Here is a 23,795-nt window from a genome sequence, read left to right on the forward strand (position 1 = left end):
TTTACAAAAATATTATTTTAGAAAATATTTTTCAGCTTTTTTTTAAAGCAGTTTTTTTGTAAAAACTGGAAAAAAAATATTTTCGTTTTTTTTTCCAGTTTTTAATAAAAATAAATTCAGTTTTTCAAGTTTTTACAGAAAAAATTGCTTTAGAAAATTTATTTTTAGTTTTTACAAAAACATTGTTTTAGAAAATATTTTTCAGTTTTTTACAAAGCAATTTTTTTGTAAAAACTGAAAAAATAATTTATTTTTTTTAGTTTTTAGTAAAAATAATTTTAGTTTTTTTTTTTAAAAAATTGCTTTAAAAATTCTTTTCGGGTATGGGCAATAAGTCTTTTTAATTAATTAGAAAATATTTAGAATTGACCTACATGACGATGACACGTGTCTTTCCGTTTAAACGAGGGGTATATTTGAACCCAAAATATGACTGCAAGGATATAGATAATTCAATAATATAACGAAAAGTATTCTTACACTATTTTCGAAAATAGAGAGGTATATTTGGCCATGTGCCGTTAACAAAATATATGAATGTTATTATTTTGTTGGGACAGACTAATAAAAGGAGTATAAATTTAAGAGTCACAACCCGCCATAATAATGCAGCAGCCGCCTGATACAAATAGGAGACCAGGTCGATGACACATCAATCACAAATTTGAGTTTCAATTTCCAGAAAAAGGAAAAAAATTCCAGCGTGGGATTTTCTAAAAGTAGAGTCAACTTCCTTTGTTGCGTATATAAGTGTGAGAATATCTACGAAAGTTGGTATCTTGAGAAGAAAAATTGCCTCATCTATACAATAAAGAATTTGGGTGCTGTTTAAAGTAAAGTATTACAGATTGTTGGGGGTACAATAAGATTAATTTCGGATGGTAGTAACAGAACAAGACTTGAGATTATTTTCATGGATATTTGATTATTGGGCTTTTGACTGGACAATAAAATCAAGTTGGAAAAGATGACATCTTCAGTTGTGAATTTGGTGATGACTGTGATTGGGTTTACAGTGAGTACCATATTCATAGTATTTGTTTGCACAAGGCTAATTTGTGCGAGAATTCAGTACCTGACACGGCGGTCTTCTGCATACACTACTTCTACTTCTAGATCTGATCTTAGTACTGTAAGTACTGTACTTTTCTCATTTATGATTTAAAAAAGTTCTATGTTCATTTTGTTAAATGAAGGTGGTGGTGGTGTTGACCATCTTGAGCAAGCCTACACTAATCTATTATTACCCTACTACAACAAGAAGCTGGTCTATAGATGTTTCGTGTTGAAAATACTGTGTTTAGATGAACCTATAGGGGTTTGGTTCAATTGTGGGATAGACAAGGATATTTCATTTTGGTATAAAATTTATACCGGACATGGGATAAATACAATCCCAGATTCTATATTGGGATTAGTATCCTTATCCTAGTAACTAAACGACCCCATAGTGTATAGGGTGCATCTGCTTCTGACTATGGCCCACAAGAAAAGGTGTGATCTGCTCGCTAAAGTTGAAGCTCACACTTAGTCTCGAGTGTTGTAGCTAGGAGATGTTCTTTCCTAGTTTTCATTGTTGTTCTATTGTTTGCTACTTTTTTGTTGAGAGATACTAAATTTGAGTTGTAGTAGCAAGTATCTGATCATGACTGTAGTTTTGATTGGTTCAATAGTCTGGCTGATACATTATCATGTAGGTCACGCGGTTCTGTGATGTTTACTTTGCTAGGTTTGTCATTTGTGGACTTTTTGTATGCTTTCTATGGCTTGTCATATTCTTTGTTTTGAAACCTTTCAAACATTAACTTATGTTAGATTTGCTTTGTGCTTGTAGGTCCATTTCCCTTAACTTCACAACTTTTACGACATATGGTAGCTATATTAACCTTGTATTAGTTCAATAGCTTACTATATGTCACACATATTGAGTTCCTCTTTTGTTTGTATTCTGCTTTAGTAGTGGATCTCTGTCTTTATATTGGTGGTTAGTCTCTGTAGCTTATAGCTCGAGAAGACGAGAACATTGCCATTCTACTATGAAGCTTGATGATTTTCATGTGAATCACTTGTTCCTGTTTTTCTTAGACAATAGTTCCTGTTTACCCTGTACAGTTGGAACGTGGTTTACATGGTCTGGAGCCTCTTGCTGTTGCCAACTTTCCAACAAAGAAGTATAGTGATGCATTTTTTACCTTTGCAGAAGATACTCAGTAAGTTGAATCTTTCCCCAACTCATATATTGAACTAGCTTACATAAGTGGCAGTTGTCTCTAGTTGAGTGTTTTTGATTTCTTCATGAGTGGACTATTTTAATTATTGATTCCGGAAAGAAAATTTATTTTTGATGAAAACACGATTGAAAATATTGGCCGTTATAGTAGGATTATGGATATGATTTTGGATTATGTTAACATTAATAACTTGTAAAGTCCATGCGAGTTAAATCTTAATATGACGGGTTAGAAACTTTCGAAAGTTTAAGCCAACAACGCTGCAGAAGACTGATGAGTGGACAGGAACATAGTGAATACCTGACACTTGACGTGGTAATATCATAATCGCCTTCATTTTGAGATTTTGGAAATTCTTTATTATTTTTCATCTGAATCATGGTATCAGTTGAACGAATGTTAGAAATGAAGAAAAACTCGCTGCTCGGTGCAACATAGTTTTGTGTGCTTAGAAGAGACTGTTGACATCCATGTGTAGATTGTCTTATTTTCTATTCCAATCAACGGCCTCTTACCAGGTGATACTTAGGAGGGCCAGATGCTCATTGAATGATAAGAAAGCTATCTCTTCTTAGACAATTTCAGATGTTCAAGGATTGCACATTCTATTCTAGATTTAGCAGGTCTAATTTAGGGAATTATCAATAGGCTGACCGGTGCACGAAGGTCTTTCAGGATTATGTTAGTGTTAAGCGGAGAAAAGAAAGTAGATTCTGCATTAAGAAAAGGTAGTGCCCTATCTACCGAGAGAATGCAGGCAAACTCGGAAAAGAAGGAGCCAGTTCGGTGTATGGTTTGAACGGATAGTTACAGACAAGCTTAAAGCAGCCTCAATAAGTTTTGTCTGAGGCCATCAAAGCTTCAGTGCAGCAGCACTCCTGGGGGCTACCTACACTCCTACATAATAAATTTAGGTTTGACACCTAGTTGAGGGTATGTGGGTGTTCCCCTTCTTCTCCATTCTGATACCCCGTCATCATCATTTCTCTGAAGAGGAAGAAGTGACAGTGTTTTTGGCTTTTTTACGAAGAATAAAGTTAAATCAGACATGACCTGCTAATCGTAGCTGATATTGGGGGGACATGTTGATTGATAATTTGGACATTGAATCCAAGATCTGTTCTAATATGGCACTTGGTGACAGATATACTTTTTTCCCCTTAATTTTAACTTCTCATCTGTTGTTTTTGTAAGTTCTTACTTTGTTGAACAACCAAGTATAGTGGTCATGGTGAATTGTGGTACTTCCACAGGTTCCTCAGTGTGAATTTCTTTTGGTGAAGTCTTGTCAAGATTCAATTCTGAGTCTAACTGGATTATATGAATTATTCGGGATGATGCTGAGGGAAAACCAGGTGAAGGGAAGAGCACGAAAAAGGAGACACTTTTGGTTAGGAGACTTATCTAAAGCTTTGAACTTTTAGCTGTTTCCACTGATTGCAGTTGTAGTTACTTAAATCTCTTCCTTTTGCTTTAGCCTGTGCTGTTTTCCTCCATTTATATGAGAAACAGCAGTAGGCCTACAAGTATAAAAGGGTGAACTGAATCAGGAGAAAATTTAGATCAATTAGACGCTACCTGCTAAATTGAAAAGTAAATATAGATAAGGTAGTGGACAAGATTGTGGAATGCAAAAAAATTGTTACTCTTTAGATGGACATGTTTGAAGGTGATGCTGATATTTTCATTCAGGAAGAACCGGTGGGAGGTTGCTCAGCTTAGAAATGTTTAAGCCAGCTTTCATTTGCATTTCCTTTGTTAGATACGCCATTGCAGAGACAAAAGGTTGCATATTTTGGATTTAGCCATTATGCTTAAAAATTCCTTTCCTTGAACTTGACCTTTTCTCAATATCTAATATTAGAGCAATCAAAGTACGCAGTAACCAACTGTTGTCAAAGGGGAAAAGCGTTTAAAAAGCGCTCCAGGTCTATCCGGGTTTTAAGCACAAAGCATACTTAAAGTGTGTGCTTTACTTTTAAAAAAGCGCAACAAAGAAAAGTTAAAAAATTATATATGTAATGCAAGAAAAAAATAACAACTTTATTCATAATGATTATCCTTAACAATTAATATAATTTTGCCAATCATATTTATTGTTTAGAACCACTCTGTGCTTGACCGAACTTTTGGGCAATGAGACGCATGTCTTGCTTACACTGAACCGCAGCCTAAGTGAGGCGAAGCACCTATCCTGAGCTTCTCTTAGCTTCAGGGCTTTAGCGCGTCTCAACTGAGCCTTTGACAATGCTAAACCTATCCATATGCAGATGCATCTTCCACATTTTGATTAAAGGATTGGGACATGCTTTTATCATTTATCACAGACCCTTTAGCTTTGGATAGTGCCTTTTTAGCTCAGGAAGACCTACATTTTCAGCAAATGAAGTAGTCCATTCATTTACGTTTGCAGAGCCATCTGCATTTCTTTCCTCTCCTCTCTGTTGTTATTTGATGCATCCAACTCTTCTTCTCTTTTCAGAAAGAGAGAATACTGAATATTATGAGAAAATCAGACTTTGTCTAGATCGGTGAGAATCACAGTAATGAGTTTCATTTATTCAAAGATTAAAAAAAAACGAAAATACAAAAACTTTATCCTAGCTGACTGCAGTTCTTTACCTAGAGAGGGATCTTTTTCCTTTTGCATTTCTGCACTTTTTTGACCTTAAATTTCTTGTCAAGCGCTTAGTTCTTCAACTTCCATAGTATTAATGAGTGCCCACTGAATTAAGATGAAGAGGTCTCTTTTGTGTCCATTTGCTCCCAGCTACCCTATAATAAACTTATTTTTGGATAAGCAGGTTGTGACTGTCATGTTTTACTGAAATGACAAAAAGTTGATAGCTTTCAGTTGTGAAGATTTTTTAGTCAATTATGTGGTCAAAACGATCACCAGTTAGACCCAAAAAGCCTGCTAATTAGAATCTTTTGGAGAAAGCAAAAGGTGTCCGTTGTTAGCTATTAAAGTCGCACCAAATCCGCTTCCTACGGTTCCTACTTTCTGAGCTTGTTCAGTTTTGTGTTGAGAACCTCAAAAAAATACCAACTAAATTTATGCAAAGGAAGTGTAATAAGAAGAAAGATTAGAAAGTTTCAGTTTATTATGAAAGGAAGGTGTTAATTGAACACAGGAAATAGTAGCTTTCAGTCAACGAGTGTGTAGCATTTACTTCTTGAATCTGTGGCTTTCTCCTGTATGACATTGACACATTTTCTCTGGAGTAAAACAAGTTCTGATTTTCCGCGTATCAAGCTTTAATTTTATTCAAGAGGCAAGGAGTAGTAGCTGCCACTAATTTCAAATACAGATCACACTAGCAAAATGAATTGGATTGCACATTATCAGCTACAAGATTAACAAATAAGCCACATAAACACCTAGGTCTTGGTTTGTCAGCAAAATAGTGTGGCTATCAGATGGAGTTCTTTACAAATTTGTCTTTCTTTTGAGCCTTGTCCCAGCAAAGAAAATAATACATTTCTAAAGGAAAACACAACGTACTAGTTTCTATCCTATCTGGCTTCCTAGAGAATACATATCTTTCAGTTGAAAGTTGAGCTCATATTACAATTAGGGGTATGCTACTTAGATTTTGTCTGCAACCTGATGTTATTATGTGAAAAGACTGTTTGATTTCAAGTTAAAAGAATGAAGCTACTTTAAATCTGGTATGAGCAATGCTGTGCAGAAGATGGGAATCAAATATACATGGAAGTAAAGAGGAATTATTTCCTTCTTGCCGCAACTCAAAATGGAATTCATACTTTCTTGTGGAGAGCTCGTTCAACTTGAATCTGCTTAATTAGAATGTATTTATGATTCATCTTTTCCCTTTGACTAGGTGAAATAATCAATTATTTACAATTTTGGAAAGACGTGGGAATGAACTGACATTTTGCCAGGTCATTTGTGTTCACTAGTACATACAAACAGTAAAGTAAAAGAAATCTGACACCAAATCTGCATGACTGAATTGTTTGCATCACTTGATGTTTATTTATCTAAAGTTTAACGATCATAAGAATATTTTTTACAGATTGGAGTTCTTTAGTGAAGTCAAAGAAGAATCAAGTTACTTTTATTTTGGGTTTAGAAAATTATGTTGGATGAAAAAAAATCATGTATTAGGTAGTAAATGTAAGATTGAGGCAATTATTTAGCATGGATTCTCCAGTGTCCTATCTATGAAAACCATTAAATTGTGGTTGCATAATGCACTGCATTACCATAGAGCTCATACTGGTAGGAAAACATCAACTGGTGACTTTTCAAATAGTGTGCACACAGCATTAGCAATCCATTTCTTCTTGTGTTTTCAACAATATATCAAAGAAAGGGAAGAGGTAGAGGATTTGTTTGGAGATTACTAGAGGTGGTATGTGTTACTATTTAGTTTATTTTGGCCACAGAATGCTATAATTGAGGTCATGCAAGTACGTTTTAGTGGGCTTTCTCCATCAGAAATATCGTTAGAGGAGGCTGAAATTATTTGTGTTCACTCAAAGATTTGGTTTTGTATAGGTCAGTTTAGAATATGGTATTGAGCCAGACAAAGAGATCACTAGTTTGATGGAGATTTAGTACTGCTAGAGGTAAAATATATTTTTAATTTTTTTTCTTATGGGGTTTAAATCACCCATAAAGCTTTGTAGCATCTGTGGTTACTCTTTTTGTCTCTTCATGTGAGTAAAATACCTTACTAATCAAAAGGATCTCTTCGAGACTCAGGCCAGGAAAGGTAAATGAGAATTCCCTAAGATCAGTCATTTCTGCTTTACTCCAGCAAGTATGCTTGTTCTTTCACGACACATTCAGGAGAACAAGGAGTTGTTGAAATTCTATAGTATGAAGGTGGATTTAATTCATCTTAATCTCTATTGATAGTACTTTTCTTGACTTACTATGTGAGTTTATTGAGGTTAGCCGTAAAATGATTTACATCGTTTAAAATTTTTATACAACGCCAATATCCCAGACAAAGTCCTCTTTATGACCATTTTCATGTTTCTCCTGAATGTGGTGCAGCTATCTTCTCTAGTTGAAAAGAGAGTAGAGTGTATTTTCTGGTGTGAATTAGGAAAATATATCACTTGCTGCATTTGTCTTGTAATCTATAAGTATGAATGCAAGTAAAAAGATGCAGTGTGTGTGTGTTTGCGTTGAATACCATGTCCGACACAATACATGGGAGACATGTCCAACATGCATCCCGAAATAGAGTATAATGGATATAGAGGATCCATATGGCTGATTCCAACAGCTGGACAATTGTAGAAGTAACATGTATTCTCTCTATCCGATTATGTGATAGGATTTAAACGAGATACCATTCATAAATTTGTCTTGAAATGGAGCCTTTTTGTTTATGTTGTTTTGTTTGTCATGGTATCAGTGTCTCCTCCAGTGTACTTTTGAAAATATTCGGCCAATCACCTTCTGACTGCCTAGTGTACTTCATTGACACAGATGCACAGTTTGCCTTGCGGAGTATCGGGAGGAAGATACATTACGTATTTTGCCATTATGTGGGCACTATTTCCATGCCACGTGTATTGACATATGGTTTCGGCAGCACTCCACTTGCCCAGTTTGTCGAATTTCTCTCCGTGAGACTGTTGAGACAAAGTGCTTTATGCAACCCTTGTTTAGTTCAGCTGTCCGATCTCAATATGTGACAGACTCTCTCAATGTTAATTCGAACCAATGCTCGTCATCAGGGCAGAGGCTTTCTTCAAGATTACACGATGGCCAGAGAACGAACCACACTAAAGAGAGTGCATCAAATACATAAGCCTTTAGGCCACGAGTGTAAATGGCGAAATTGGCAGGAACTTAAAGGTATTTACAATGTTGTGATAATAATCTAATTATGCAGATTTTGCTCATGCTTTCTTTCAAGTATAGCATAGTGATGTCTGTATACAAATATACAATGGACCTAATGTGATTCGGCCCTTTCCTGAACCCTACATGTACATAACAGGAGCTTAGTGCATCGGACTGTCTCTTTTTATAGCAAGGTGATGCCCTTTTTTTTTGCCTGCCTTCTTTTGTATACTATACATCAGCTGGGGTGGATAGGTTTTTTGTAAGTCAAGTCAGGGTAAACATGTTTTTTTTCTTTTTGTAAATATTGTTTAGTTTAGGTGGTGGTAGTCCTGTAGAGACATTAGTTCAGCTTCCTTTCTGGCTATACATTGCAAGCTAAGATACACTATTACACTAGCTTATCAGTTTATGTAAATAGACATGCTGATATGGATGTATTATGATTGTTTTGATTCATATTGATGTGTTTGCTCAAATGAAGACAAAGAGACGTGCCAGTTAATTAGCCATAATAATTGATAGCTATACATAAAGATTTTTGAAGCAACAATAATTTTTAAAGCTGTACATTTTTAAAAAAATTTTAGTCAAGGACAGAGAAGAGGAAGGGCATAGCGAGAATTGAACACACAAAAATCAGTATTTTGAAGAGTGCGGTCCTTTCCCGGACCCTGCGTGATGTTTCGTCTGCCTTTTTTTTTTAAAAAAAAAACTAGTTTTGGTTATGCTAATATAGAAGTGATGTATCATTAATGTTGTTTAGGTTGGAAAAATGACGTATAGCCGTTGTAAAAATAATAGTCGAAAAAATGTATAAAATTTATATATTTTTGTATATATATATACAAAAATTATACAAGTTTTATATATTTTTTCGGCTACTAAATATAAATAGTTTCTGACTCGGGTTAAAAGTGATAAGACCCCTTTTAGGTTTGTAGTTTGGTTCCTTCTCCTTTTAAGACCAAGTTTTTTTCCTTAAAATTCATGAATTTTCCTGTGCAATTGATAAAGGATGAAATGTGTATTCCATAAAACTGAAATAAAAAAGTGAAGGGGAAGAGAACCGAGTAGAGGGTTAGCTTTGGTGTAATAATAAAGCAGTAGAGAAGACTCAATTGGCTGGTTTTTGGGTCATCATGATATTCTTTTTGGTTTCTCAGAGGTTTCGACTATTCTGGATTTACACCTTGTAAGATCCATTAAAGGGGAAGCGCGCTACTAAATTTCGCTATACAATTTGGCTTTGTTATTTTAGGACGTGATTATACTAAATTTTAATTAACGCGTTGCGTTTTCAGAAGACAAAAGAAGAAAAGATAATCACATAATTGCAACTTTTTGGGTTTATATTTCATATGCAAAGTAAATTTTTGCTTCCGGTCTTCTTTTATGACACAACAAAGTACTTCTGAATTATAAAAAAGTTGATGATTGGATTGAATAGTAAAAGAAAGGGAAATAGAAAAAAAACATAATTCAAAATGTTTCCTTTCCACTCTTTTCTTTTCCATTTCGATCAATCAAATTTGAAACAAAAAACTATTTCGATATTACACCAAAAGAGAATGGCTCAACAAATTTCCACTAGAATTAAATAATCAAACAACTCTTCTAGAAAAGTAGATAACACATTTTGTTTTGTGGAAGAGGGACCCTCTTGCAAACAGAAAAATAAAAGAAAGAGTACTATGATGACTTCATTAAATGCTTCTCAATTTATTAGTAGTACTATTTTAATACAAAATCCTTAAGCAATAAAACTAGTTTCAGAAAATTAGACGAAAGATAAAAAGTCATGAAATACAAATTGAACCCCCACCCCACCCCCACCCCAAACCAACCACCCCCCAAAAAAGCAAAAAAACATTTTCAACAAAAATAAATAAGGAAATATATTAAACTATCTTTAAGCATAAAACCCCACTTACATTCTAGGCTTAATCTTAGCTCTTAGAGTATTTTTCATCACCACAGTAAATTCCAACTTTTCACTAAAATCCACTTTGGTATTTTCTGGGTAAACGGACCATTCGAATTCTTGAACCAATCGGGCCAACATCAAGCTCACATGAACAGTCGCCATATTCAAACCGGGGCAAATCCTCCGACCCATACCAAACGGTATCATCTTCACACCCGTCACACCAGTAATATCAGCTTCCTCCTTACCCAAGAAGAACCTATCCGGGTCAAACTTCTCGGGTTCGGACCATAACTTCGGGTCATCAGATATTCCGGGTAGAAATATCTCCACATTCGCATCGGTAGGTATGTCATACCCACCTAATTTAGCTGGCTCAATTACTGCATGAGTCAGCGAAAAGTACGTAGGAGGATGTTTACGTAATAATTCTTTTACTACTGCGTTTAAATATGGCATTTTCTCTATGTCCTTTTCGTCAACTTTTTTGTTGTCCCCAACTGTGTTTTTGATTTCTTCGTACAATCTTGATTGTATACTTGGGTTTTCAATTATTCTTGCTATGGCCCATTCTATTGCTGTTGCTGTTGTGTCTGTCCCACCGTTAAGGAACTCTGAACATAATGTGACCAGTTCAGGATTTGTTGGGGCTGAATTTCTCCCTGTTATAAAATAAAATAAGAAGAAATGTTATGTGAATACAGTTTTTCTTAAGGTGATATTGTACATATAATGTTTAGAGAAATAAAAACAAATTAATCCATTCAAAATACAACAAAGCTGCGGTATACTGCAAATTGTATTAATTGTTGCTATTTCGCATATAATATTTGTATGGAATTGAAAGAAAGGAATTCTAAATAGTTATCTTCTTTCATAAAGAGAGTGTCCTTTTAATTTAAAACTTACGTAAATTTCAATTTATATTTAGATTCAAGTTTCAGAGTAAAACTAAAAATATCGAGTCTTTTAATATATAAAGCCTTCATATTCATTTTTGCCTTCCTATGTATATGTATATCATGTGTATATAGTATATACACGTACACACACTATTCCTTTGTTTCATTATATATATATATATATATATATATGACATTATTTAACCGATACAGAGGCAAATTCAGAATTTACAATTTATGAGTTCCTAACACAGCCTCAAGTTAATATACAATAATAATTATATTTACAGTCAACTGTTATAAACCCATAGCTGGTACTCTAGATTTGTCACCGACTGAATATGAAATTAAGAAAGAAAGAACTTTGACACATACCAAAATTATCCTTGAAACTTACATGATTTTAGACATTGACATTTTTATGGATATAAGAGCATGTAAAATTAAAAATAAAACATCTATTCTTTTCTAAACATTAAAAAGAAAAAAGTGTTACTCCATATAAAATGGAAAGTACAAACTATCTAACAATACTTACCTTCAACTTTGAGATCGAAAAGTGTGTCAAGGTACGAGAATGAAGCTGCTGTTTTATCAGAATCTGGGTTGCTGAGAATTTTCCTACGTTTTTCAATGAATGGTACGATGGTCTCGATCTGTTGTTTCCGTACATCCATGGCACGTTTTCTTTGTTTGGAGAAAAATGGACTCAAAATTGGAAGATAATCATCTAATCTTGGATCAAGAACAATCAACACAGTTTTCATCATTTGATCAATTGTCTCAATCGTCTGTTCATCCATTTCTACACCAAAACACATTGCCAAAAGAATACAAAAAACAGCAAACCGAGCATTTTTTAAAACCCAAACGACACCGTTATTTGCTTTAGCTTCCACTTGAACTTTTTCAATCATTTTATCCATAGCGGTTACCCTCACATTCCTAAACTCTTTTAGCTTCATTGAACTCAGCCCGTTTTGAACCATGTTTTTTCTCAAGGACCGCCAGACGGGGCCGTAAACCGCTGCGTTTACGGTAAACTTATCGCAGCTGAATACGGTCCTGGTCGGGTTTTCGCGAGGCCTGCTCGCGAAAACCTGACCCTTCTGGACCAGTGCCTCGTGGACCAAATCGGCACTGGAGATAATAATCATGGTTCTTGTACCCATTTTGAGGGTAAAAATGGAACCATATTTTGGACGGAGATCTCTCACGTATTGGAAAAATGGTTTTCCAGAATGTGCTACTTGAAAAAGATTACCTACAATTGGCCATCCAGGTGGTCCAGGAGGTAAATTCAGTTTCTTTGGTTTGTTTTTTTTGGAAAACAAGAAGATTAGACTAGAAAGAGCAAAGGCTAAAGCAGTGAAAATGAGATGATAATAAGGAGAAAGTGAAGAAGTTGAGAAAGAATCCATTGAAACAAGAAAATATTGGTGAAGTGTATACTCTCAATATTCTTTTGTGTGTTTGGACAACAAAAACTGAGAAAAATATAGGAGTATATAAATAAGAATGAGAAGACAGCTTGAAATTACAGGTGGGGGAATGGAGGAATAATTAAGGCTCCTCAACAGAAGAAAACTGTGGGTGTTAAATGCACAGGGCATAACTAAAACCAAAGTAGGAAAACAGTAATGGATAGAAACAAAGAAAGTCTATATTACTATGGATTTAAGTCATATTTATTGTAAACTATGTTGCTTTGACTCTCTAAAAAAAATATATTATTGTACTTGTATTGAATTTTTTAATAAATATATTATTTTTAGAGAATTTGATACACACTCAACGATATTTTTAAGGCGTCCGAACATTATATATTGATAATATAATAAATTTTATGCTATTACTATAATTTACATACTATAACAAATTTACAATTTATTTTAGGTTAACTGATAAACACTTATCAAATAGATTTAGACGTCCATTACTACAACAATAGGAATTATCGAAGGACAAATTCTGTAGCAAAACATAAAAATTCGTCGCTAATCTTATTTAACAACGAATTAGTAACAAATTATCAAAAAGTTATATTAGCTACGAGCGATTTAACAGCACATTAGCAATAAATTCATAGTGGTCATAACCTTAAATTTTGAAATGAATTGATCGTATAAATATTTTTTACACCATAAATCTAGAGCTTTTAAACTGGTATACTTAAGTCCAAAGTAGGAAAACGGTAAGGATAGAAACAAGAATGTATATGCTACAGATGGGTGAAGGAGATGGGATGGCAAAACGGTGGAGGATGTACAGATAGTTGGGAGTAAGTATCTTTACAACTACCTCCTAATACTCATTAAATTTGGCCAGGAATATATTAATTAAGATTTGATAAGAAAAAAGAATGGAGTGTTGACCTCAAGAAACATGAATATTTATGTGACATGCATGCATGGCATTTTGTGCATAATTTTTTAATTTTCTTTTCCTCATTCAGCTGAATATCATAAAGAGGAAGATGTAAAAAAAAATGTATTGTCATAACAACCTAGGTAATGATAAGTATTCTGTAAAGATCATTTTGTTTGGAGAAAATTTGATATTCGTATAGAATTCTTTATCGGAAGGGGAGCCTTGGTGTAACTAGTAAAGTTGCTACTGTGTGATCAGGAGGTCACATGTTCGAACTGTTGAAATAGCCTCTTGCAGAAATGTAAGGTAAGACTGCATATCATAGACCCTTGTGATCTGGCCCTTCTCCGGACTCCGCGTACATCGGGAGCTTAGTGTACCAGATTGTTGTGTGGTTTCCCGTTAAAATCCTCATAACTAAGGTAAATCTTGTATAATTAATACACTGTTATTTTCTGGTATTAAATTCCACTTAACAAACTAATCATGGTATAATTATACTACAATTTATAAAATACTATCATATATAGGATATGATGCGAGATAAGAATATGTATATATTAACAATAATATATGGATAAAGAACATCTAATACAAAATGCCCTTAAGTTAGGAATCCTTACATAACTATAATCCTTGTATGTATTATCATTTTGATCCGCATAACAATTTATCCATTATTATTTTTTCGCTGCATAAATTATTATTAAATGCATAAACAAATTCATACATTATAATCCCGATATAACTTAATACAAACCAAAAGGCCCTTATTGTTTAATTCACACTCAATGAAACAAGCTAAAAGATGCAAGAAAATTTTATATCTTTGTCCAGAAGGAAATATAGATATATATGCTTTGACGAGTAAAATACCGGACATGCCAAACTATGTCATAATTAATAGAGCTTAAGTTATATACACTATAATTTTTATTGTATTGTTAGGTCACCGAAAGGATATTTATAGGTAAACCTCCTAAAAATATAAATTTTTTAATATTAAAAATAAGAAAGGTTACCTACTGCAACAGACCTGATATTGGGTAAAACTTCCTTATTGTGACTGTTTATATAACTTTAACTTGGGTAAATATATATGAACTGAAACATTACCATTTACTTAACGTATTAATCACACTAAAATACTGTTATTGTGAATTTACTACTTTAAGTATAGGCTATTGTACATTTTGCAACTAATTATGGTTGTCATTACTCCCTTCAGAGGGAATTCAATTAATGACAGCGGATTATAATAGAACTGGACAAGAGTGGGTTGCTCTAGTGGTAAGCACCCTCCACTTTCAACTAAGAGGTTGTGAGTTCGAGTCACCTCAAGAGCAAGGTAGGTAGTTCTTGGAGGGAGGGAGCCGGGGGTCTATCGGAAACAGTCTCTCTACCCCAGGGTAGGGGTAAGGTCTGCGTACACATTACCCTCCCCAGACCCCACTAGTGAGATTATACTGGGTTGTTGTTGTTGGATTATAACAGAACTCTATGATATAGGATGCTAAGTGTTAAGCCCCTCGGCTTGATTTAGCGAATATGGCATGGGCGTGACGAGGGATTTACATGATGGACCTCAGCACGGACCTATGATGACTGTGGCATCATATTGGCAAGGTTGTCCGACATGGGCAGGTGTTGATGGGCATGGACTGTGGCACGACAACATGTGGCTTAGGTGCCAAGGCATGAAAAGACCATGGCATTGGTGTGGCCATGGCAAGGCAAAGACAATGGGCAGCAAAAGCATAGCAAGAGCTGAAAAAACTAAGGCAAGCTAAGGCAGGGCGTGGCAAGGCATGACAAGGCCATGGCATTGGCGTGGCCATGGCAAGGCAAAGACAATGGGCAACAAAAGCATAGCAAGAGCTGAAAAAACTAAGGCAAGCTAAGGCAGGGCGTGGCAAGGCAAATGGGCGCGGGCAAGGCAGTGTCATGGACGAGCTGGGCATGCGACATTGGCAGACATGCACGCAAGGCATGACAAGGCTGGGCTTGTTGGCGCCAAAATTTGAAGGTTGCGCCCATGTGCCACACATATGTAGGGCAGTTGGCAAGTTTGGCAGTTTTCTATTTTTTAGCATGAGTGACTATGTGGGGTTGTGGGCAGTTGTCTCTTTTGAAATTCAAAATTTGAATTCCATTGCAGTTGGGGATGTCAACTGCTAAGATAGGATAAGGCTGTGAGCCAAAAATATTTGCCTATATATTCTTAGTCTAGGCAGACTTGTGAAGGCAGGGTGTTGCCTGTCTTTGGCTTCTTTTTTGTAAGGCTGTTTGTATGTGTTCTTTGTAGCACGAGTTTAATACAAAGTTGGAAAGAAATTCCTATAACTGTGTGCCTTGTCTGATTTCTATATGCTGTCATAAACTTAGTGTTAGGCCAAAACGTGAGGAAAAAAGGAAGAGGGTTGAGTCATTGTTGTGTGACTGTCGTGCAATGTCAATACAAAAAAAATTGACCCTGTAACAATTGGTATCAGAGTAACGTTGGCAAAATCTTGGAATTATGATATCTGGAAATGCAGAACTTCGTGAAAGACTTCAGAAGTTGGAGGCGTTGATCGGCATAACTGATGACGTAGCAGATTTGGTGGATATTCTGACGCATATCTATGGCGTTAACACAGAACTTCAACACGTTCGTGAGAGTATTGATAACCAACTAGTAGAATTGCAGGCTTTCCAAGAAACTAATGCAGAGTAGTTGGAAAGATTACAGAAGGAGAACGAGGATCTTAAAACAGAAATTCTAATCCTCCGACGGGCTGTTGCAAATGTTCCCCAAGGAGGTGAAGAACATACCAAAATTAAGATTCCATAGCCAAAGGCATTTGATAGCGTGAGAGGCGCCAAGGAACTGAAAAACTTCTTATGGGACTTGGAGCATTACTTCTTTATTGCTCACGTCCCGGAGAAGGACAAACTGACCATGGTGGTGCATTATTTCAGAGGGAGATGTAGTTGTGTGGTGGCATACAAAAAATATAGATGATGAAAGTGCTGGCAGACCCAATGTTGATACTTGGGAGCAACTTCGTGACACATTAAGGGATAAGTTCTTGCCTAGCAACTCGTCTTGGGTTGCTAGGGATCACTTGAAGCATTTGAGACAGACTGGTTCCATTCGGGACTATGTGGAAGATTTTGCATCCTTGTTGCTGGACATCCAAAATATGTCGGATGAGCATAAACTGCACAATTTCATTTCCGGAATGCAAGGCTTGGCACAAAATGAAATTTATAGGCAGAAAGTTAAAGATCTGTCTAATGCAATTGCGGCAGCGGACACATTGGTCGATTTTTGCTCAACGGGTCTAACTTCTGATCCTGCCTCTTCTTCTAAGTCAAAGAAAAAGAAGAAGAGTAAGGATTGGAAGAAGGACAATTGGAAACATGATGGAAATGACAAAAGCAAAGGCAAAGGCAAAGGCAAAGGCAAAGGCAAGATGAATGCTTCTTCGTCAAAAACAAATAGGCCAACCGGTGGTGAAAATATTTGCTGGACATGTCAAAAACCTGGGCATTATGCACGAACCTTTCCAAATCAGGGAAAGATAAATGTTCTTCTTGCTCAAGAGGTGAAATAAGGAAATGGACAGGAAGTTGCTGCCTATGTGAATCCATTGCGGCTGTTGAACACTTTGGCTTGTGTGATTGTGGTAGATGATAAAGAAAATTTTGCCAAGGAAGAAGTTGTATACGTGAATTCTACGAGAGATGATTTGGCTGATGCTTATTCCACATTAATGTATGTGGATCTGAAAATCGGAAATAAGAGTGTCATGACAATGGTTGATACCGGAGCCACGCATTACTTTGTTGCCTCCAGAATTGTTCAAGAGTATGGGTTGGAAGTGACAAAGTGTCCGACGAAGATGAAAGCTATGAACTCAAAGGCTCAACCTGGTTATGGGGTATCGCTAGATGTCCCGATGATATTGGGCTATTGGTGTGGAAAGTTCAACATGATTGTTGTGCCATTGGATGACTTCAATGTGCTGTTGAGAATTGATTTTCTTTAGAAGAATAAAGTTGCTTCAATTCCTCATTTGGATGAACTTATATTCATGGGGGAGACAAACCCCGGCTTTGTGAAAGTTATTCGGCCCTATGGGGATGAAAGAAAGAACGCTTGGATTGCTGCTTTGATTTCTTCCATTGCATTTGAGAAAGGCTTGAAGATGGGTGAGGAGACTTACCTCGCTGCACTCGTTGAAGCCAAGCCAGATGTGCAGATTGAGGTCCTGTATTGTGTTGCAAATTTGCGGAAGGATTTCAAAGATGTGATGTCTCTAGAATTGCCAAAGGGGTTACCATTAATGAGGGAGATTGATCATAGGATTGAACTTATTCCTGGATCATTGCCGCCTGCTTGACCTCCTTACCGTATGTTGCCTATGGAACTAACTGAACTAAGGAAGTAATTGTCTGAGCTGCTTGATGCTGGGTTGATTCAACTATCGAAGGCTCCATACAGTGCTCCTGTTTTGTTCCAGAAAAAATAGGATGGTACGCTGCGGATGTGTGTTGACTATAGGGCGCTGAACAAATTGACTGTCAAAATAAGTATCCGGTCCCTTTGATTCAATATCTGCTGGACATACTTTCGAAGGATAGTTATTTTACTAAGTTATACCTAAGGTCTGGCTATTGGCAGGTTAGGATAGCCGAGGGGGATGCCCCTAAGACCACTTGTGTAACTAGATATGGTAGCTTTGAATTTCCTGTAATGCCATTTGTCCTAACCAATGCCCCGACAACTTTCTGTAATTTAATGAACAATGTTCTTTATGAGTATCTTGATGACTTTGTAGTTGTTTACTTAGATGACATAGTCATCTATAGCCGGACCCTTGATGATCATTTGTCTTACTTAAGGAAAGTGTTGGAAAGACTTAGAGCCTATCAACTCTATGTCAAGATGGAGAAGTGTGAATTTGAAAGTCGCGAGATAAAGTTTCTAGGCCATTTAGTTAGTGTAACCAAGTGCGGATGGACTCAAAAAGGTGCAAGCAATAGTTGATTGGCAAGCACCAAGCGGGATAAAGGAACTTAGATCATTTTTGGGCTTGGCCAATTATTACCGGAAGTTCATTGCAGGCTATTCAAAGAGGGTTGCACCATTGACGGATTTGCTGAAAAAGAATGTTAAGTGGGTTTGGTCGGATTCATGTGACAAGGCTTTCAATGCATTGAAGAAGGCAATTACATCCGAACCAATCTTGAAGCTTCCATATTTTGATTTACCATTTGAAGTACACACAGATGCTTCAGATTATGCTGGTGCAGTAGGATCATCCGGTTGTATTTGAAAGTAGAAAGCTGAACGCTGCGGAGCAACGTTATTCTACATATAAGAAAGAGATGGTTGCAGTAATTCATTGCCTTCAGTCTACTTTCTAGGAACAAAGTTCGTGATGTGGACGGATAATGTGGCTAATACCTACTTCAAAAGTCAATAGAATTTGAGTCTGAAATAAGCATGATGGAAAAGAATTCTTGGTTGAATATGACTTCATATGAGTGCACAAACCTGGAAAACAAAATCAGGTTGTCGATGCACTTAGTCGCAAAGTGATGTTTGCTGCAACTTATGCACTTAATCGAATTGAATCTGATTTTCTAGATACAATCAATTTGTGTGATGTGAACGATCCATTGTATGTGAAATTGGATCAAGTGAAAGACGGGATAATTAAACGCTATTGGATCGAGGACGATCTACTGCACTTCAAAGAGAGGAGAATTGTGGTTCCTTAAGGTGCTGGATTATATCGTTCTCTTCTAAAGGAGACACATGATACTCCTTATGCTAGTCATCCGGGTGTTTAAAGGATGTTGGCGTTGCTGTCTCAGAATTACTTTTGGTCGTAAATGAAAGATGAGGTTGAGGCTTATGTGAAAACTTGCCTGGTTTGTCAACTTGACAAGACTGAACGGAAGAAAGAAGCTGATTTTGCTACAACCTCTACCTATTCCGGTGTGTCAGTGGGCTTCTGTTTCTATTGAATTTTTTAGTGGGATTCCAAAATTTGATGGCAAAACCTCAATTATGGTGGTGGTAGACAGATTCTCAAAGTATGGAATTTTTGTTGCTGCTCCAACCATTTGTTCTTCCGAAGTAGCTGCTGAATTATTTTACAAGCATGTTGTGAAACACTTTGGGGTTCCAAGGGATATTGTGAGTCATCGGGATGCGAGATTTATAGGCCAATTTTGGACTGTTGTGTTCAAATTCTTGGGGATTGATTTGAAATTCTCGACTGTAAATTACCAACAAACCGATGGGTAGAACGAGCATATCAATCATCTGCTTGAAGAGTACTTGAGGCATTATGTGACTGCTAATAAGAGGAATTGGGTTGAGTGACTAGACAGTGCGCAGTTTTGTTACAACTTGCATAGGTCTTTGGCAACTGAAATATGTCCTTTTGATATAGTGTTGGGAAGACAACCTGACACACCGTTGGAAGTTGCTCAATTGAAATTAGGGGGCAAGTGTCCCGCTGCTTATAGATATGCTCGCGATAAGCATGAGTTTCTGGCTGAGGCGCGAAACAACTTGAGAAGAGTGGCTAAAAGAATGAAAAGGAATGCTGACATAAATAGGCGACCTTTGGAGTTCAATGTTGGTGACAAAATTTACCCAACTTTTCATGTGAGTTTCCTCAAACAGTTCCATGAAGATGCTGAGGATCCGACAAGGGCGGTGCCAAAGCGTGCTCCTCTAGTAGAGCGCAAGTAATTTGAGGAGACCATTGAGAAAATTTTAGATTATCATACGTTGGGTCAAAGTGATATTTAGCTTAAAGTATATATATATTTGTACGTATAACGCCTCATGTTTTACACGTATTTTGTGGATTTCATATGTAAAATGTATTGATTTATGTTAATTAGCAGTATTTTTATATGTAGGAATCATCTGAAGGCAATAGGCGGCGAAAGGTACGAGATTAGAGTAAAAAAGAAGCAAAGATGGAAAATTGTCCATTGTAGCGCCACAGGAAGCATGGGGCGCTACCTGTGGCACCATTTCCAGAATGCTTAATTTCCCAGTGCCAGGGATAGCACCCCACGCTACCCTAGGCGCTGGTGGAGGGAATGTAAGGCCCCGTAAAATTTTGCAAAATAATGATAATAATATTTTGTGGTGCCGAATTAGTTTTACGTGTTGTGTATTATACGGTTCGGACTTTTTGGGTTGAACAATGCATCGGAAGGTAAAGGAAAATATTTTGCAGAATTACGCGTTTCTGCGGTCCATTATGCGACCGCAGAATCACTCTTCGGACCGCATTATGGCCGCAGAGTGAGGCAGTTTTTGGGTCAGCCTGGGAGCAATTATGCGGTCGACTATGCGACCGCATAACTGTTCTGCGGGGAATTATGTGACCGCAGAACATATATGCGGGCCGCATAGTGACCGCAGACACAAATAACGTTTTGGGCCATTTTGGTCTGCATTATGCGACCGATATGCGGTACGCATATTGGTTCAGATATTTTCTGATATTTTTAGAGTGAGAGAGAGAGGGTCCTAGAGGGAGAAGTGATCTTCATCAAATTGTTATTCAATTCTCACTTAAATCTTGAAAATTATCAAGAGAGGAATCTAGGTCTTCTTCCTAAGAGGTAAGATTCTATCACCCAAACTCTTAGTTTCAGAATGTAACTAGAATGGGCCATTAGTGAGGTAATTCATGGGGATGGGAGTGCTTACCTTGCATGCATGTATCCTTGTAGTATGTGGGAGTATTGTGAGCTAATAATGGTAGAGAGTGGGTTAGGAAATGATGGAATCTTCCACAAAAGAGCCTTAAAACATTGATGCACACCTAATGTTTGATAATATGCTCAAATGAGCTAAAACCAAGTTCATCTTCCTAATTTTAGTTTAATTTTCTTATATTGCTAAAATAGATTGAAGTTGCTAATATTCCGGAATGTCTTAGAGTTTTAAGAAGCTCAATTGCGGTATGTTGAATAAACCCTCCTTTCTTCCTAGAATCGACTCCTATGATGTTCATGTAATCAGAGTAAGTTCTTGATCATTACAGAATTGACGATTTTTAACGTATTTGTGTTGAAGGATGTAAGTTCATTGTTTATGCTAAATGCTTCATCATGTCATCTTTCTATTTGAGAATATGTTCAAAATGTGGAATACGTGTTAGGGATGTTAAGACTTCTTGTCAAGATTGAAATAAAGGTTGTTATGCCAAATTATATGAAAAGCCTCTATGTGCCTAAGATTCCCAAACAACTCATACGTGAATTTAATGCCTTGAATGTGGAGCCTTATTGATTTTGATAATGATATTGAATGTGGGGAAACTGGTCTGGAACTATGAAATACGGCCAAGTGCCAAGAATGACTTTGAAACCGTAATCACTAGTGTCAATGAATCGAAAGTACATGAAAGAAGTACGATGTGAGATGATTGAAAGTGTGGTAATGTCTCAAACGAGATGGCCTAGCCGATCGGGCCGAGATCGGACTCTGTGTAAGAACACGATGGTATTGTGAATAGAATTGTGGTAACGTCTCCAACGAGGCGGCCTAGCCGATCGGGCCGAGATCGGACTCCGTGTAAGAACACAGTGGTATTGTGAATGGAATTGTGGTAATGTCTCCAACGAGGCGGCCTAGACGATCGGGCCGAGATCAGACTCCGTGTAAAAACACGAAGGTATTGTGAATTATGGAACATCGGTACTAAAGGTCACCCAACCTAGTAATATGGAAATTGGCTTGAAAATGTATATGATCCTTAACTTGTTATTTTATTATTTATTTGAAGCCCTTATTGAATTCTTGTTTGCTCCTCTTGTATTATTATTCATTCTATTGAGTTGGTGTTTAGATATACATACTAGTGCTATTCGACGGTACTAACGTCCCTTTTGCCGGGGGCGCTGCATCTTTAAATGGATGCAGGTGGTTACATAGCAGACAATGCGGATCTCAGATAGTGCCGCATCCTCTTCTCAGCGGACTCGGTGAGCCCCATTTCATTTCGGGGTCATGTATTGTTCCTTTTGTTTATATTATGATCACTTTTTGAGGTATAATCGGTGCCTTGTTGTCGGCACCATATCTACTCTCTTTTGTATCTTTAGAGGCTCCGTAGACACTATGTGGGTTGTATATGGGTGTTGGGAATGTTAAACAAGTCATGTTGCGTTTGATCACTTGTTCTACTTGAACTATAAGAAATATGTATTTTGAGACTCCTACTGTATAATTTATGAAATCATATCTTTTCTTGATCATGGGTTATTTGGGTAGACAGTATCTATTGGGATTGCTCGGCCGGGTTCACTCGGTTGAGCGCCAGTCGCGCTTTCCGAGGTTGGGGCGTGACAGGGAAACTTCTCCAAATTTTCCCGGAACAAGGTTATTTCAGCCCAAGACCTACCCAACGCGTATAAAAGCAAGACTAAGCCTATTTTGAGGGGGGAGACGCCACTTTGAAGGTAAATACACATGAGGAACATCCGGGAGCGAGGATATTTCAGTTTTCTTCATCGTTTCTTAGTATTTTCAAATATTCAACACATGTGAATTTGTTTTGATACTATCATGAGTGGCTAAAACCCATAGTTCTGGGGTTGTGATTTAACCATGAATATTGTTGTTAAAGTTTACTTAACCTTAATTACAATTCACCAATATATGGTTGTTTCTTCAATTCTGTGATTAATTGCTTAATTGTTTGGCCAGCAATTAGGTTCTATTTACTATCTATGCTATGCTTGGGAAAGACATGTTTAGATTAGAGAAGAATTGAAGAGAGCATGATCTTATCTCTCGGGGGGGGGGGGGGATTTGTGGTTAGGATAGGAATATACCTAGTCACCGTGCTTAATTAAATGTCGTAATCTTAATGCGTTCTCAATAGATTAATTCCATAGGAATATAGGCATTAATCTATTTTGAATAGGCGAGTAGTACTTCGGGAGAAGGCTACGAGATCCATTATTTGATTAATTAGCAACCATGATTGAATTGTATTAAATGCCGAGTTGACTAGAACACATTAGGATTGGTGAATCAATCACAGCCCTGGAATATTTGTCTCTACTGCATACACAACAACTATTTTACTGCTTGATAATTTAGTTACTAGTTAGAATTATTGTTTAGTATAATCACACTTTTGAACTCTGATTGACTCAAATGAATAAAAATCGTGGTGAATTTGGTGGGTGGTTATCACAAGTCTCTGTGGGTTCGACACTCGACTTATCATTTTAATACTTGTATGACCACATATACTTTCGTCTGCGTTTGGGAGCGATACAAAGAAAAAAGATCAGGCGGACAGAGTTCCTGGTTTAATGGATGGGGATGCAGGAATGTGATGCAACTTGGGAAAAAGGACCGTCTCTATGGCAATTTCATGATCAAATCAAGGCGTATCTGGATTCTGCCTCATCGAGGATGACGAGCTCATATGGTGGGGGAAGTTTGTTAGCCCCTCGGCTTGATTGATCGAATACGGCATGGGCGTGATGTG

The 23,795-nt window shown here is 36.8% G+C and overlaps 2 protein-coding genes across 2 annotated transcripts; one reads left to right on the forward strand and one right to left on the reverse strand.

Annotated features, from left to right (window-relative positions):
• The first annotated feature begins 610 nt into the window (after positions 1-610).
• On the forward strand, positions 611-8,520 carry LOC104098327 (E3 ubiquitin-protein ligase ATL59-like). Its single transcript, XM_009605032.4, has 3 exons — positions 611-1,132; positions 2,113-2,210; positions 7,702-8,520. The coding sequence occupies exons 1-3, from the start codon at positions 968-970 to the stop codon at positions 8,024-8,026; spliced, it is 588 nt and encodes a 195-aa protein (XP_009603327.1). The 5' UTR covers positions 611-967; the 3' UTR covers positions 8,027-8,520.
• Positions 8,521-9,763: 1,243 nt separating this feature from the next.
• On the reverse strand, positions 9,764-12,384 carry LOC104098326 (cytochrome P450 77A2). The gene is made up of 2 exons (XM_009605031.4): positions 11,429-12,384; positions 9,764-10,650 (listed from the first exon to the last, which is right to left on the reverse strand). Exons 1-2 carry the CDS (start codon positions 12,309-12,311, stop codon positions 9,992-9,994), a joined length of 1,542 nt encoding a protein of 513 aa, XP_009603326.1. The 5' UTR covers positions 12,312-12,384; the 3' UTR covers positions 9,764-9,991.
• Positions 12,385-23,795: the final 11,411 nt, after the last annotated feature.

Source organism: Nicotiana tomentosiformis, chromosome 5 (assembly GCF_000390325.3).
Source record: "Nicotiana tomentosiformis chromosome 5, ASM39032v3, whole genome shotgun sequence".
In the NCBI taxonomy this organism is placed as follows: Eukaryota; Viridiplantae; Streptophyta; class Magnoliopsida; order Solanales; family Solanaceae; genus Nicotiana; species Nicotiana tomentosiformis.